The 14,519-nt window shown below is 44.6% G+C and overlaps 1 protein-coding gene and 1 non-coding gene across 2 annotated transcripts; both read right to left on the reverse strand.

Moving 5' to 3' along the window:
• Positions 1–3,648: 3,648 nt before the first annotated feature.
• LOC140251213 (PABIR family member 2-like) lies at positions 3,649–13,821 on the reverse strand. Its single transcript, XM_072334699.1, has 10 exons — positions 13,495–13,821; positions 13,197–13,275; positions 12,035–12,091; positions 11,612–11,655; positions 11,478–11,532; positions 11,149–11,250; positions 10,157–10,245; positions 9,522–9,586; positions 7,235–7,331; positions 3,649–6,184 (listed from the first exon to the last, which is right to left on the reverse strand). The coding sequence occupies exons 1-10, from the start codon at positions 13,608–13,610 to the stop codon at positions 6,034–6,036; spliced, it is 855 nt and encodes a 284-aa protein (XP_072190800.1). The 5' UTR covers positions 13,611–13,821; the 3' UTR covers positions 3,649–6,033.
• LOC140252338 (small nucleolar RNA U109) lies at positions 6,271–6,414 on the reverse strand. The gene has a single exon (XR_011903619.1). It is a non-coding gene; the product is annotated as a small nucleolar RNA U109 (small nucleolar RNA).
• Positions 13,822–14,519: the final 698 nt, after the last annotated feature.

Raw genomic sequence — 14,519 nt, forward strand, 5'->3', positions numbered from 1 at the left:
TCAGCCAGGCAGCTGGCAGGCTGCGAGCACACAATGCCTGCTGAATCTGCACTTCCTGCTGGAGACGTGCGAAAGAGAAGGCAAACTATGAACGAGCGGAGGAAGCGCTCCCCACCAGCCGGAGCTACGTGCAGGGCTGGGGAAAGGCAGAGCTCCCAGCAGCAGGACAGAGCTGGGGGCACTCCCAACCCAACCCATGGCCAAAGCAAGGCGTGCTCCTGCCAAGCGCTCACCTGGACACCAGGTTGCAAAGCTGAAGCTGTTGTAAATGCTCCAAGGTCTGCGTGTGCCCACACCGAGGAACGGCAGCGCGGTGCCTGCGGTCTGATGGAATGCTGCAGCATCAGCACTTTGGGAGAAATCCACTGCAACAAGCTGAAATGTGCCACAGCATGCTTTCAAACTGCTGCCCGGGTGGGGAGAGCGGCCTGGAGGCAAAACACCCCGAGCACAGCTCCCCTGAGAGTGAGGCCTTTCATTTACTTCAGGTTGTTGGTACACCTGAGCAGAGCCTCCTCTAGTATGGGAATGTGTCTTTCTTCTGACCAAAAAGCTCCACCTCTTTATTTTAATCCGCTTTAATCCTGTAAGCACAATGAGATCCAAATGGCAGCAGCCCTGGGAGGAGATGGGTCCCTGTGGGTGGAAAGAAAGACAACAACACAAACTCCAACACAGAAGCTGCGGGACAGGCTCAACCCCAGCTGAGGTCACACTGCTCATTGAGCACTGGCCCATGTTTGCAGGCCGTGGCACCATCCAGTGGTCACACAGGCACCCACTGGGCTCTCCCGGCCCACTGCACCAACAGTCAGAGCTGTACTGAGTGAGCTCATGCTTCCAAGCAGTGCAAGCAGAGTGTTGGTGTGGGAGCTGCCAGTACATTCTCAGTGCCCACAGCATCACATCGCTCATCTGCTGCGTTGTAACAAGGGGAAAAAAGTGACCACCAGCAGTAACAGACCTCAAAAGACAAATGTTTCCTATTACAGCACTGGTCCTTGTGATCTCTTTGATGTTCTTTCTCCTGCACAAACAAAGCTGTTCCTTTCCCAGCCTGTTCTTGCACATGAACAAGATGTTACATGTGCTATGCGTTGTGCAGATCTCGACTTATTTAAAGCACATTTGTCCCAACTCTCTGCACTTTCCTCTGCGTACCCTTCAATCAATACTCACGTATCACAGGCACAGAGGTATTTTTATTCTCTCTGCCACAACGTTTCGTCCTCCCAATTCATAGAGGTTCTGCTGACAAGTAATGCTGTAACTTAACTGGGGTTGAGAATGAGCAGGGAGGTGTATGAGTTTTCCCCATGATGCTGGGGTGCTCAGAGAGCAAAGGGTTTGCTTACATCTCGATTTGGATTCTGGATTCCTTACCTTTGGTTATTGATACTGCCCCCTTCTTACCTGTGTATTACAGACTCTTACTTCTACAGTGGAAGAATTGTTGGCATTGCATCGATAAGCCATTATAGTTCTCACAACAAAATTAAACTGCAAACCATTTGAGGGTGAGGACAGCCTTTTTTGTCCCACTACAATGGGGTTTTCGTCATTCGCCTTATGAACAACCCCAATACAAATAATAGGCTGGCGCTTCTGCTGCAGGCTGCTGCAGAATGGAGGGAGCTTAGTTAGGTGGTGCGAGGGTTAATTTAGTCAGCTTCTGCAAAACCGAAGCTCACCGTTGTCCCTGAGGTTCTTGTTGAAGACTCGTGTTGTTACACGAGTTACTTTGACACAGAACGGCCTGCGGAATTGGAACACAATGGATAATTCTTTCAGAAGACACACGTTTTAGTATCAGGAAAACAATCACAAATCCCAGACTGTGTTACATCCCTCAGTGAGAGACATTCCGGGGTTGGCCAAGTCCACCAGGAGTTTACCACTGCCACGGTAAGAAAGTCAACCTGTGGTCATTAACAACCAACAGTTGTGTTGGTGTAAGAGGTAAAAGTCTTCCACAGTCACTAATGCACGTTCTTTGTTCATAGCAAGGGCCTACCTACTCCGCCTCTCTTTTTGCTTCAGGTTGAAAGGAAAATGCTGGCCCAACACGTCAAGAGTCAGAACTTAAAAGCCCTACCAGCCCCATATCACAAGGCTTTAAGGCCTAAAAAGCAAGAAAGAAAAAGCAGCTTTAATGCAACAAAAGGTTTGGACTGAGACAAATCCACTTGTTTCACTTCTGCTTAAGTACCCAGCGTGTGCTCTATGATAGCCTGAAGGTTCACGTTACAAGGGGAAGTTGTGTCCTCTGCACTTCAGTGGATGGCAGCACCGAGCCAGCAGCTCCACTCACTGCCTGCATGAAGACTCTTCATTTGCAGCAGGAAGCGTGAGCTTAAACCAGCTCTGCAGCCTGAAAACAGACCTACCCTGAGACGTCATCAAGGGCCCAGCTGTGAGTTAGATAAGCAGAGTCCTTAGAGAGAGGTGAGCACCAGCCCCATGCTCTCTCCAAAGAGGGCTTTTAAATGAAGCCAAATACCCTCATGAAAGACTCAGATGCCAGAAACATTCTTAATTTGAAAGGCGGATAAAGCAGATCTGCACTCGGGGCTAAAGCTCTTATCTATACTCGAGGAGCTCATTGCTACATCCTTCAGCAGCTCAGTGGGTCACCCAGTACTTCAGCGACCCACCGTACATCAGTCACTACACTTGCTAAGAATGATGTAACAAATCTCGAGCCAGTCTGAAACACTGGATGGTTGGCAAAGTCCCTTCTCTCTTATGACGGACTGTTGCCATTTATATACCAGCCCTGGAATGCAAGAGGAGGTCTGTATAGCACCACAAATACTGGGCTTTAATCCCATTGCTTCATGAAATATTTGAGCCAATATTAACCCAAAGCTTTTCTGTAGTTGTTATCTGAAATGCAATGAATTAAATGAAAGGTGCATACTGCCATCCATTCCCTGAGTCACAACATTTGATATTATCAAGAGTTCCACAGCTGATATATACAGTCTAACCCACAGGTAGGATTACCCTTCCAGCATGTAAGGCTGCTGAATGAGGAGTCAAGCGTACTTCAGGTAAAAGCTAATGGTAACTAATTCACATACTGAAACCACTCCATCTCAAAGGTTGCTTGAACAGCATTGGCGTTGGCTGCCATTTTCACTTCTCCGTGGTCACCACGTTAGAAGCATTTGAGCACCGGTGATTCCCAGCAATAGATCTGCATCAGTGCTTTCCCATTTCAGAAACAAATAAATAAAGAAGGTGAGGAAAGGCAGGAACTCTCAGATGCTGGTTACAGCAATTCAGCACAACTCAAGTCTGAAGTCAAAGCTGACTCCCAGCACCAGCTGGTGTTCCTCCCCAAAGCGCTATCTAATTCATTACACACCAGTTAATAAATCCTCGACTCCAACTTGCAGTCAAACGCATGCAGAGCGCCCCGTCCTAGCTTTTCCACTGCAATCAAGATTGACTCTGCAAGCAGCAGAAACTCACACGCAGTTAAGTACGAATATCAGCTGTCAAGAGTAAGGAGCAGCCTTCCCTCAGTCGGTTCCAACACAAGTGGTATTACAGCTGGGTATGGATGAGAACACAGTCCCACAGGGGACCCATTACAGGGACAGTACGACACTTCATTCTGAAACAACAGACAAAGCACGTGTGTATTGTATATGTATTTTATAAAAGAGCAATGCCTTCTGCAGAGTGGAGAATAGGCAGAACGCTAAAAAGATGCTGTAACAAGAGTCAATATTTGTGCGTTTGCTTTATGAAGCTTACATTCTAACGTTTACAAAGGCCAGCACTTCAATAGGACTCTCCACTAACAGACAAGTCTGGAATACATCAATTGTACAGGTAAGTCAGCCCAAAATAAGCGACAGCTATGCTCTTCTGTTTAAAGAAAGCATGCAATAGTTCCCCCCCCCTTCTGCCACCCCTTGGCCCGGGTTTCTAGATCACAGAACCAGTAAAGCACATCATAACCGAAGTGGGGCACAGGTAACAGGTTGAACTTCATCACAGAGCGTTTATCGACAGCTTTGCAAATGTCAAAGCAGCCTTCTTCAGCGACGGGAAGGCAGAGAAGATACAAAGCGTGAGTAAAAAAATAGTGAAGCAATTGAGGACATCCAAAGTTCAAGAAATAGCACTGGGCATATACAAAGAAAACTCACATTCCGTACTGCAGAGCTCATTTAAAAATGGCACCCACGGACAATATATGACAATATGCACATTTATTGGAGGCGGGGAACTGATGCTCCACAGGCGATAATGATAATACAAATAACAGCGCCACCGTTGGCCCATCAAGGTACTCCTTACAGTTTAATGGATACGCCCTTAAAAATAACCTGGTATGTACACACCACCTGGAAACTCAATAGCTTCTTCAGGACAGAAAGGACTGTCCAACCCTCCCCCCTTTTATCCAGGCAGTATTGCCAGAGATTGTGCCCCACGTTTGGAGCACATTATCTCACTGTAAAGTCAGTGCTATTTTCTTTCAAATAAAAAGAACAACAACAAAATAAGGTCAGAAGTTGCACTTGGAGATAACAAAAGCATTTATGTTACAAACATTCAGAAATGGAAGCTTATGGTTCTGGCAGACAACGTCGCGTATTAAATACAAACCAGCCAGCAATTACCGAACATAAAAAAAAAAACTTATTCAATCATAAAAAAATACTATAATTCATCACCACAGACTTTGTACATAGTTATAAATAATAAATAGCATAACACAGTAGATTACAAACAGATTTATTTTTGCCCCGTTTAAAGTCTTTTAAAAAGTAAATTCTCTGCCGTCTTACTTCAGGCTGACCAAAGTATCACGACGAGCCGCGGCTCCAACGTAACTCCTGAGCCAGACAAACCTGCAGAGCTTCCACTCAACCTCAACTTCGAAGTCTTCGGTTAGAAATCGAATGTCAGTTTGCCCTCCTCGTTACAAAGGCATGAGCGCTGCACGGGGCAGCTTCCAAAGTGACCGCGCAGGCCGCCATCCTGCTGGGACTGCCCCACAGCACCTCGCAACGGAGCGACACTCCTTGGAAAGGAACACTAAGGAAAGCAGCACTGATGACAGATTCTGGTAAGCACGCTATCAACAAGCTGTACACAAAGGACGTTTCCCACCCACCCCTCCGGTTTACATTCCATCATTTGGTAACAATGTCCCCTAAGGCACAAAATGACCTCAATGCCACAGGAGACATTGATGGTGCCGTACGTGTTCTCCTACACAGTAGTTTTAATAACTTAGTTATCTGCATGGTTTGTCTTAGATCGAGGCGTGGATTAATTCTCCTTGGCCAAACGTTGCTAAAGATTGACCTTATTTCGTATAATCCATAGGACGAAGAGCATGGGGAGAAAACTACGCAGCTATTGGAATCACGTTCCTTTATACCGTTATTTCTTCAATGCCAGCAAAAGTGACAGTCATTCATTCACTACTTTGCTGGGCTTTTTACTGTAACGGTGAGGTTTCCAGACCCACCGTGCTCTCCTGTAATGCAAATTACTAGCAGCGTTCACATTTTTCTTCTCCCTTCTGCAAAGAACTTGAGGCTAGAGCCTGAATTTAACAACAAAAAAGAGCCAGGAAAATAGTTTGACTTTACCGGTTGAAGAGCCAGAAAATAAATCAGTATTTTCAAATCCTTCCCAACCAAATTATTTCCCTAGACACAGCAACCACGATAACCATAGAAATATTTCCCTCAATATTGCAACACTAATAGGTAGATACCTATCTCAGAATCAAAAAGTGTATGCAAGTTCTCCAAAGCAAGAAGTTAGTATAATCTGAGCAGACATCTTGTTTAAAAAATAAAAATCAGCAAAACCAGACATTAATATGGTCTACAACGTCCATTAAATGGATAAATCAAAATCACTGGAAGGTTTCCAAGGATTACAGTTACACTAATTTTCCATTTAACAATCCTCATATTAATGGTTCAAGGATCAGAGTTCATTTCTCTGTACAGCAAGGGAACAGCACGGCCAAACACTGACTCAGAACTGATTAAGTCACTTAGGTGAGAGATCATCCATCAGAATGAATGAAGAGCATGAGTTTGAGCATGTAACTGGCGACTCAGTGGTTATGCTGCCTTTAGTCAGTGAATCAGAGGAAGAGCCAACACTGCTGCTACTCCCATCAAGAATGTCTGAAGACAGGCTGGGGAAAGAGAAAATGGTTATTTAGTGAGACAGGCACCAGGGTTCTGTGTACACAGCTAATGTGCTTTCTTCCTTCAGAAGAAGGAATGTAGGAGGCATATACTACCACTCAGCCTTTACTTGAAGACTGGCAGCCCTGAAGACTCCTTGTTTTCTGTAGCATGTTATAGATATATTCATGCTCCTTAAGGGAATAAGGAGCAGAACTGTGTTTTTTTTAACATGCAGAGTAAATTATAACCCTGATTTTAATCAGTTATACAGAGAACTAACAAGGACAAGAACATAAAAGGTAACAGAAGAGGAATACAGAGAATCTCAACAGTAATGCAGCTGATATGTCATTAATTAGCTAGCACATATTTTAATGTGATGCTAATCAAAGAGGCATTTTGAAACGCGTTTCTTCTTAAGTAAGGAATGACTTTGTTTGAATTGTGGAGTCTCGATACATGATTCCAGACAGCATGCAGAAAGATGCTTCTGGAATTTAGCTGGGACGAAAATGTACAAAATATTTCTAGGTATTCCAGTGCTATAAGTAAACTGAAATTATAGTAACACCGAGTTGATATAATACTCAGCACCTGACTTCTGACACAGAAAAGAATCAGCTTTTTAGGACTATAACACACAAGGGAGACAGACAATTAAAGCTAAGGGCAACGTGAACTGTGACTGCAATTATTCACACACGTTTTCTAAGTATTTAGGTAAGCAATGTGGATACTGTGACCACAGCCTACAACGTACTGAAATAATGTAGAAGCTTCCAGATGAAGTAGCTTTACTTATGAACTGAGATTTCTAACAAGTACATTCAGAATGACAAGTTTGATATATAAAAGTCTAGGCTACTGTCTGCCCACAAGGAATTGATCAGGCAGGTAGGATTGTTACCATGCTACACTATCATAGCAAGAGTTCCCAGTAATGCAGATAATGCAAGCTACATACAAAATATCCTCCCCCTCCCCCCCAAAAAGCAGAGATCTTGTAATAAGTGTGCATTCCCAGGTTTGGTATTTCGTGGCACACAATGTTTTACCATGCACTGAGATCCGTCAGATGTGTAACATCTGGAGAAAGCATGTTGGTTGTTCCTTGAAAAAGTCTCTTTGGCTGACTTTCAGTTTCCATTTCACCTAAAGAAAACAGTGCAAATAATCAAACTCACTTGAGTCTCTGGAATGTCCATTTAATATTTGTCTAAAGTAAGAGAGGCCTGTCCCATAATACAGCAAGCTTGCATTTGTAACATGATAAGCCCTCAAGTACTTGGATAAGAAATCCATTTTATTCTAGCTATTGTTTAATTACCCAGCCTATTCCTTACTTAACTAACGCTTCAGCTGTATCTGAGGGGCTGCAATGATCTCAAAGGCATCAAAACAGGCACTTGGTACTTCAGAATACAACCAAACAAAGCAATCTAAAGCAAACTGATTTCTGTGACTTAATTTTAAGCAAGCAGTTGAGATAAGACAAGTAGCATATATCAAAACCTAGCGATTAAAATTCTTAGTGATTATGGAAATAGAAATTCCAGCTCGGTACACAGTTTCACCCTTCTGAGTTAGACAAATTTGGTCATGTATGTACACTTCTAAGTAAGAGCTGAATAGAAAAAAATATAGCACGTGTATGCATTTCCAATTAGTCATCACAGATCAGACTGTCTTTGTACATGCACTCATCTACTGACGCTGGAATATTAAACACGACAGGCAGAATTCATTTAATCTGCTTAGTATAATCTGCCTTGAGAATGGTCTAGCTCATTAACAGCTCCTGCACAAGAGACATTTGGAGACACCACGAACTTCCCAATAACAAGCTTCAAAGAAAACCCTCTCAGCTGCAATACAATTTTTTAGCTCGACTATAAAACCATAAGAAATTGAAATAATTTCTTTGTCCTTTTACCTACCAGCAGTTACGATTAAATATGACAGTAAAACAGTGTGCATGTTATGCAAGAGAATCACACTGCCACTCTTTTTATAAGAACGATGACACCCCGTGTTTCATATTTCCTTTAGCATACAAACACACCATCCCCTCCTTTAGGAAGGAATGACAGCTTCTATGAAGCAGAACAGGTGAAGGAATGGACATAAAACATTTGATGTTAGCACAGAAAACCCAAGCCGCCAGTTTACATACTGCTTAAAAGCTCACCGAGTCAATGCTGCACTGCTGTGCCTAGCCTACCAGCATTCCCTACAGCAACGAAGTGTTCTCAAATACATTATGTGTTTAGGAAAAGCAACTAAACTCATTTCAATTGATTAGATAGTTTAGTATTAGGTAACACTCCAAAAATTCCTTGATATAAGAAAAACTTGCATCTCCTCTTTGTAAAAGATGCTCCACCAGAACACATGGAAAATGTGAGCAAAGCCTGCCCTTGTGGTGGTTTTCTTACTACAGTTTGCACACAATCTATTGTAAAACATTTCAAATAAAACACTGGAGCATGAATATCTGTTACCTGTTTATAGTGAACCTGATACACTTCTAACCAACTTGTGACGGTTCTAAAATCCATATAAATTAATGGCTAACATGAGTTTTCTTGTCAATGCTATCTTGGCATTCTCCTGTCTCCTAATAGGAATTACCCAACACCATCTGAGAGGACAAGCAACCAGCCTTGAAAAACAACAACAAAACAGTAACTCTTTTTGAAGACTAAATCATCACTGTAAGTCTTGTAAAACAGAATGAATGCTTTTGGTGCAGTTAATGTCTAATATACACATATAGACCCACGTCCAGAAAGGATAAATATAGCTACAGACACACGTTTTCACGTTCTAATCTTACAGTCCCACTACAGATAATTGTTCAAGGATGTAATTTGAATATCTTTAACACAAAATACTTCCAGGAAAGAATGCAGTTTTCCTCCTTCAGGAGGAAAGAAGATCAGTTGGTTCCACTTCTCTCCCATTCTCTAACAGTCACCTTCTGAACTTTCACAGTGAAAACAAACATTCAGCACTAAGTTTAGAAGATATTGAACGATAAGCAACATTCCTGGGATGATCTGAGGGGTGTGCACTGCACAGTGGTACTCTTAGGAATGCTGGGGCTTACAAATATTCATAAACATTTGAAGAATAACTTGCCTCTTTCAAGCAGTAGCTGTTTTAACGATTTGCATTCTCGTGCTTTAGATTAGTTGCTTTACCTTGAATTTCTAAATTCCAATTGGCAAATTCCAGATCACCTTGGAAACATTATATTTACTGGACAACAAAGAAGAGAAAAATGCATCTTGCTGCAAAACGACATCCACACTCCAGCACCTCAAACATAAACACACGTACCTTTTCTTTTAATGGGGCCGAGAACACTGGGCCTGATGCAGTTGATTGGACTTTGACTCCTCCTGCTGTAGAGAGAACACCGATAGTCAGGTCTGTAAAGGCTGCAAGTTCGAACATCACCATATCTTGCACCATATCTTGCATTAAATCGATACAAACATACCATATCAAGCACTCTTTAAAGCTGAACTGGAACGCTCAGGAAATCTGACTACGTAAACAAAGAAGTGCTGCCTATTAGACTGGATTATCCACCATATACACTTGTACTTAGCATCCCAGGGTCTTCTCTTGCCCTCCGTGCATCACATACTGGCTTCAATCCATTTCTACGATCAGTATAATACGTATACAAAATGGGTATACTACCTAATTGATAAAGTTAATTTGCAATACCCAGGAATTTCCCTGCAAGGTACTAAGACTGGTTTAAAGTTAACACTGATTCTTCTAAGATCATCCACGTGAAGCTACCATTGGTAAAGGCCAAACCTGCAGAGCATTTTTACATGGCAATGCGTTGGCTATTCTAAAAATGAAGTCTCTTCTAATGCTGTGGCATCAGCTTTAACTAATCCTTGTGCTTGCCTTGGGATTTAAGCCAATGTATACCTGTTGCTTCAGAAGTTACTTACTTAGAGAATCGCCTTGTTGGACTGGGGATAGGACTTGGAGGTAATCCATTGCTGCTCACAAACATTTGCAATGACGGTGAAAAACATTGCTGCAGAAGAAGTCATATTAAGATGATTCAGAATTCCCATTTAAATACCCAAGTGTCCTTTCCCTATCATGATATCTCTAGTTAGAGCAAACTTAATGACAGATCAATAATCAAACATAATCTTGGAGGGATTGAAACCTAATTTACAAAGACATACTGGCTAATGAAACTGCTATACAGTTCCAAATCCAAAGATGTAACACCTGCTGCCCTGTCACATTAGGAGCTGACTTTCAATGAAACAGTAGCACTACAAAAGCAGAACCACAAGAGAATGGAAACAAGGTCAACAGCCCATATTAAAACAACAAAGTTGCCAGTTTCTCTTTGCTACATTTCAGTTTCCCTGTTCCCACTGAAAAAAAAGAGTTCAACCAAGACATACCTTCCTCCTTTTCCAGCATTTGCCATCAGTTTTCAGTGCAAATTTGGCATGCTCTAAGTTCAGTATTTCTTGACAGTTGAGATCATGCCTTCATTTCCAGAACTGATGGGCACATACCTTTTCTCCTCACCACACAGGTATGCAGCTCCTAGTCTCTGTCTACTCTCATCCCCTCCGCATACAACGCATCCAGATTTTGGTCCTTCATCCCCAGCATGCCCCAATTACACAGCTGGGGGTCACAATCATTACCACAATGCTCTTTTTCAGCTCCCTTAGAATCAGAACTCTAACTGACCCAAACATTACAGAAGTGAAAAGGTACAGCGTGAATGAAGTCGCACATTGCTTCAACTCTGCAGGCTCGGGGATGAACACCTGATTCTAAGTAAATGGGGATTTGGGTTGGGTTCTGTTATTGCTTTTTTAAACTGTCAAACTATTTGTGAAGTTTCACAGCTTCACAGTCCAGCTAGATTCTAAAACGTGTTTTCTGTTTGGTGTTTCACTTATCTTACCTTTCCTATCCCTCTTGTAGGCGAAGGCGCAGGTGAAACTGGAATGAAGTCGATTCTCTTTGGGGAGGAAGATTTCTCAGACTTGTCCAAGTCATTGTCACTCTGAAAATACAAAGCTTTCAAACTTAACATTGGCATAAAGCAATACTTTAACATCCAAGCCACAACCTCCTGACGGAAAGCCTGTCAGGCCAAGTGAGCAAAAGAACTAAAACAGATGAACTTAAGTTTATCTCTAATTATTCCCACAGTTACTCCTCTCCTTCCCGTAAATTCATCAGTTGAGTTTAAAAGTAGAATTTAACACAAAACATCTACAAAGAGATTACCAGGCTCAAGCTTTCCTCCCATGACTGGCTTATCTGCATTGCTGTTTGCACTTCCCTAGAATACAAAAGATCCCATCAGTAGATACAAAGAGAACAACCGACTGTTTTTATCATCTTGTTTCAATAACGCTCACCTTTCATGGGCTGTTTCTCTGTTCATTAAATCCACTCCTTCCTCCTGCAGCAGATAAACATTCTAAGTTTTCCCATAACATTTGATACAACGTAAGTACTTGGCATGATACTCGTGACTCAAGAACTTGCCCTTAGAATTGAAACACGGACAGCGGGAGCATAGCAGGGAGACAAGACTGCTCCAAGCCTACTTCAGCATTTCTCCTTAATGAAACAACAACTAAAAATGCAAGGTAACTTAAACAGGACAATAATGAGCCTCACAATAATGCTTCTGCATCACAATTAAACCCTTTTTAGCTCTTTTTTTTTCGAGCTCTTGAAAAACCGAATAGCAGAGACTCCCAATATATAAGTACTTTAGTATCATACAAACATTTCTCATTCTGCTGTTAGATATACAGTTTGAAAACTGCACTTACCCTTCTGATCTGATGAAGTCGACTACTAGGAATCCGAATAGGAGATGATGACAGCAACTGAAAAAAGTGACAGCCACGATGATTAAAGCACACATCAACAACCTGCATACGCCTTCTTTAGCATCAGCTAATTCCCATCTACTTAAGCACAACTACATACAGATGACTCAATAATGTTGCAAAAAGAAAACACTGACCTTCCAGAGAAAGGACTAGTTTTACTGCTTACAAATTCATTTTGCCACTCAGCAGGTGGCAGAGTCGCATGCAGGTGCTGCTTTGTACCTCAAGAGCACAGATAGCTACGTGTGCCATTTAGACAAGACAGGCATTATAAACGAAGCTGAGAATGTTACCTAATTCCCTCCTGGACAGCTTAAGAACACAGACTGCCTGTACTAACTTACACAACCAGCTGACTTCTGTAGTGTTTTATCTCTGTCTCGAACAGCATTTCACAAAACTTGACTTCTGCAATTGCCAAGTTTATTGTGCATCTGTTCCCTCTGGATGTTGCTGCCACATCCAAGCAGGCCATCAGTTCACAATCCGGATGTCCTGTTTATTGTGACACCTACTGATCTATGTTCCAAACTCTTGGAAGCTCATTTTAAGGACCTTACATTCCACAGGTTTTGGGACAAAAACTAAACCTTGATTTTCAGTATCCTCGGATAGGAAAGAAAAATGCCAGTGGAAAAGAGCACAGAAGTCCTGAGCTGACGTAAGGAATGGGAGAGAAACAAAATGTCACATCTTTGACAAGTTCAGTATATAACAAAGGGCAAAATGACGCCTGGCGTGTAAAACACACTTCATACAAATCCTACTGTCTGATCTGGCTTTGCAAGAGAACAAGCGGCCCTGACCAAAAAGAGACAGACCAAACCAAAAGCAAACAGGTGAATGGCAACTTGTGAAGGCCTCGTGAATCACAAACCAGACAGCCATTAAATACTCCCACTTACAACAGCAGTTTACTTTTCCAACCTGCGCTGGAATTCATCTTAAGATCGTACTCAATCAGAAATCACTCATGGCTTCAGAAATCGTTCCCTTCTCAGCGTGGAAGCTCGCAGTGATACAAACCGAGTTCAGCCTCATTTCTCCATCCCACCCCCTCCTCGTTAGGGGCAAACAGAACGTGCCCGGGCCTCCTTACCATGCTGTGCCGGCTGGTAACTGTTGTGCTGTTCCTGCGAGTTCGCAACACGTAAGGCTGAAAAACCTGGGAGCTGTCGCTGGAGGGAAGAAAACCAACCAACAAACAGGCAGGTTTGCTGAGGCGCGCCGAGCACATCCCCGCACGGCAGCGGGAGCGGCGCTCCGGCCGAGCTCACACAGCGCGTTTCCCCGTGACGGCGCGGGCCGGACGCGGAGCAGCGCCGCAGCCGCCGGCCGGACCCCGCGCCCGACGCAGCGCTCGGGCTGAGCCCGCAGCCCGGCCCGGCCGCGCTCACCTGAGCCCGTGGATGAGGGGGGCGCTGTTGGATCTCCTCAGCCCGCCGCCGTCGCTCGGGGCCGCGGCGCTCCCCGGCGGCAGCTCCAGGTCCAGCTCCATTTTCTCCTGAGCCATCGCGGCGGCGGCTCCGGCTCCTCCCGCTCCGCCGCGACGCCCATTCACTGCCGCCGCCCGCCGCGGCTCCTCACGCCGCGGCCGCCCCTGCAGGCCCCGCGCGAGAGCGGGACCCGGCGAGGGGGGCGGCCCCAGCAGCGCCCCATGCCGGCTGCGGCCCGAGGGCCGGCCCTTCACACAGCCGCTCCCGCCGCCGCTCGCGCCCCGCGATGCCGGTGCCGCCGCCGCCGCCGCGGACGGGGAGCGAGCGCCTCAGGCCGGACGCCCCCCGCAGTCCGAGCGCCCGCTGCCGTCGCCCAGCGCGCATGCGTGGGAGACAGGGCGGAGACGACACCAACCGCCTCGCAGTGCGCAGGCGCCCTGCCGGCACGTCTCGCTACGCGCATGCCCGCGGGACGCGCCTCGAACCCGAAGCTCAACTCCGGCCCGGACGGACTCCGGAGAGCCTGCGGAAGGACGGCGCTGATTGGCTGATTGGCGGCGGGGCGGGGGACGGGTTGAGGGTTCGAATCCCGCTACAGGCAGGAGGGCGGTCTGCGTTTGAGGGTTAAGGGACTGACTGGCACCTAATTTCAGAAGGAAATAGCGACTGCTTTTCAAAGGTACGGGGAAAAAATAAGGATGGAGGACTGAATTCTTCGCCGTTTCAAATGTAAGAGGAAACACAGCTGTGCGATTGTTCTGTTCCTTTCAATGGGCTGAATGCGGATGATTGTAGTTAACTGCTTCTGGACTTTGCTGTTAGTTACAGCACCCAATGATGCTCCCAATGTTTCTCTGGCATCTACATTCCTTGCGTTATACTGACCCTACAGAAGCGCTTGTGCCTATTATGGACCTGAGCTGACTTACCAGGGCTCCACGAATACGCTATTCTAAGTATTTTCGAGCTTTTTCAATATAAACTTA

Source organism: Excalfactoria chinensis, chromosome 4, assembly GCF_039878825.1.
Source record: "Excalfactoria chinensis isolate bCotChi1 chromosome 4, bCotChi1.hap2, whole genome shotgun sequence".
Taxonomy (NCBI): Eukaryota; Metazoa; Chordata; class Aves; order Galliformes; family Phasianidae; genus Excalfactoria; species Excalfactoria chinensis.

What these genes read in the sequence shown, in the direction of transcription:
- LOC140251213 (XM_072334699.1), bottom strand. Translation starts at nt 13,610, where the DNA reads ATGGCTCAGGAGAAAATGGAGCTGGACCTGGAGCTGCCGCCGGGGAGC. An exon ending in AGAGAAACAGCCCATGAAAG is followed by an intron (nt 11,533 to 11,611) that starts GTGAGCGTTATT and finishes TTTGTATTCTAG; the next exon opens with GGAAGTGCAAACAGCAATGC. An exon ending in GGGAGGAAAGCTTGAGCCTG is followed by an intron (nt 11,251 to 11,477) that starts GTAATCTCTTTG and finishes TTGTATTTTCAG; the next exon opens with AGTGACAATGACTTGGACAA.